Source organism: Perkinsus marinus, assembly GCF_000006405.1.
Source record: "Perkinsus marinus ATCC 50983 genomic scaffold scf_1104296938764, whole genome shotgun sequence".
NCBI classification, from domain to species: Eukaryota; Perkinsozoa; order Perkinsida; family Perkinsidae; genus Perkinsus; species Perkinsus marinus.
The window spans coordinates 62,804-65,028 of NW_003213327.1; the positions used below are offsets into that span (position 1 = coordinate 62,804).

General features: G+C 47.4%; 1 protein-coding gene across 1 annotated transcript in view; it reads right to left on the reverse strand.

Annotated features, from left to right (window-relative positions):
* Nucleotides 1–2,178, reverse strand: part of Pmar_PMAR021190 (hypothetical protein) — a gene marked incomplete at both ends in the record, with an annotated part of 5,072 nt that extends 2,894 nt beyond the window's left edge. Inside the window, 12 exons of the mRNA XM_002782595.2 lie at nucleotides 104–201; nucleotides 258–352; nucleotides 400–513; nucleotides 656–726; nucleotides 771–856; nucleotides 906–1,019; nucleotides 1,202–1,338; nucleotides 1,510–1,635; nucleotides 1,692–1,777; nucleotides 1,828–1,959; nucleotides 2,036–2,086; nucleotides 2,158–2,178. Of these exons, the coding sequence (XP_002782641.1) occupies nucleotides 104–201; nucleotides 258–352; nucleotides 400–513; nucleotides 656–726; nucleotides 771–856; nucleotides 906–1,019; nucleotides 1,202–1,338; nucleotides 1,510–1,635; nucleotides 1,692–1,777; nucleotides 1,828–1,959; nucleotides 2,036–2,086; nucleotides 2,158–2,178 (1,131 nt within the window). The remainder of the gene's footprint in view (nucleotides 1–103; nucleotides 202–257; nucleotides 353–399; nucleotides 514–655; nucleotides 727–770; nucleotides 857–905; nucleotides 1,020–1,201; nucleotides 1,339–1,509; nucleotides 1,636–1,691; nucleotides 1,778–1,827; nucleotides 1,960–2,035; nucleotides 2,087–2,157) is intronic.
* Nucleotides 2,179–2,225: the final 47 nt, after the last annotated feature.

Genomic DNA, 2,225 nt, shown 5'->3' on the forward strand with positions numbered 1-2,225 from the left:
AATGTTCAGAAACCAACAACGGTGAAAAATTCTTTACAGTTTTGATATTGTCACCAATACATGTAGTTGACCATGTGCATATTTTCCCGACATATATCTTCACCTTGTTGCCCGACACCTTATCAGTGACCCTGATAGTGATCCTGGGCGCTGGACCATATTTCAATAGGTCGATAACATCAGCTGATGAGAGCTCATCCCCTGAGAGCAACGAGTAGACCCAACAGGACCAGTCCAGACCGGCCCTCCCCCCTCACCCTCCGATGGTATGATTGCAGTGTAGAGCTCCAGGCCTTTACTCTCAAATGCTTTACCAATCTCTGCCTTGGAAATCATCGTATCAGGTTGGATTCTAAGCCACGGATTGACGGCGACTAAAAGTGCCCTTCTACTGTTTACTTCTTTCCTCCTTTACTGAGGGCGCTCGCAATGAGATTATCAACACATACGCTCGATCGGTTTCCCGAGGCACCGACAACCTCCTCATGGGAACTCTCTAGACCCTTTATGTATCTAAGACGCTTCACATGTGACAAATTTTAATACTTTTTTGACATTTTTTTGTGATGGAGTATCCAGAACGGAAAAAAGGGAACAGGAAAGGCTAAACGATAGAAAATCTCCCCTAGTTTCGAAAATGGATTCGGAAACTTACTTCTGGAAATAGAACCTGCATTGCTTGGCATCAAGAAAGTCGTGCTTGCCCAGAGCCCTCCCCATAGAGGCCTGAAAACTGCCATACCTGCTGAGTTCAGTTGAAACGCTCCTACCTCTAGAACGGGTTTCCACACTTGATGCGGCTTGTACATGCTAATAACTCTTACTCGTAGGTCTGACTCGATCGAGGACTTCAATGCTAATTCAAAGAGCTGTTGATAAAAACGACTCCACACTACTACTTCTACCTTCCACTGAAGTGGCCGGCTTAGTTCGAGGAGCTGACTTAGCCGTTTTCGCTGTAATGGCGTGTGTTTGGAGCTCCTCCTTGCCTTGACTGATGCTTGTGATAATAACATCACCTGCCCAGGAAAAAGCGCTATCTTCCCTCAGCTGAGCTCGCGAGTTTTCTCACTTATTATTGAGGTTCGCACACGAATGCGAACAGAAGTGTACAAGAATTATTAAGAATTTCTCAGCATTTTTCCAAAATTTTCAAAAAAGTCACCAACACACGTAGTTGACCATAATTATATCCCCCCACCTCTCCTGTCCTTCGTTTTGAGTATCCCCTCCTTTTCCAGCTCCTTCAAGAGCTTACCAACTTTCCGCCAACTCGTCCTCTTAATATCCACCCGAATCTGCGACTCATCTTTAAGCTCAGGCCCGAGCTCTTCTAACCTAGAACAGCATCCTTGCCCCCAGAATGACCAGGCAGGATTCCCTGGTCGGTGTTGGAGGAATATATGTTCGCCCTCCTCAGCTGAGCTCAGGAATTTCCCAAACTTCCTCAGAATTTTCGTATTGTAGTTGATCATGTGCATATTTTCGCAAACTGTCCTTGGACACTACCGTGAGATGAGCTCCGGGCGCTTCCGTAAATTCGCACAAGATTTCTGCGCATCGGAATAGAGCACAGCTGCTTGTATAGGTAGCGATGTCTTATCAGCGTTGGCTAACACTTCAATAACGGCGTATCTTGAGGATGCTCCAGTAAGATACAGAATAGGCCCAACATGCGTACACGAGCTCACCTAACCAACTCGTCGTATTGTGCCTGACTCATTGGCTCGCTCTCCGTCATCAAAACTTCCGGTGCTTGGTGACACTCACTCGGTGCCTGGCATACGAGTGACCAACATAGTGGTATCGCCATATCACAAAGCCCACCTCAGGAGAGGCAGTTTCTGCCTCCTCTCCTCCCAGAATATTCTCTACTGGCGGCCGGCCCTCAGCGGGAGGAGGCATCAAGCGCCCCTTAGGACCCATTTGGAAGATTTGGTCGCCGACACTGTGGATGACCTAAGGCAACAACTTGATAGGGAAAGTCTTACTCTCGAGACTAAGACAGAAGTATTCAAGTTTTCCCCCTCATCACCTCAACAGCCTTGCCGACTACTCCCATAGGAGCACTCTCAGCCGCATTCAACTGAGTGCTGCTCAACACTGATCGCCCTATAGGAAGCACTGGTGTACTATTGATGAAAACTACGTCCTTACCGATAGCCACGTAAGGGCCATTATCATCAACTCTAACAGCACATACCACACCAGCATCGAAAGGCTCT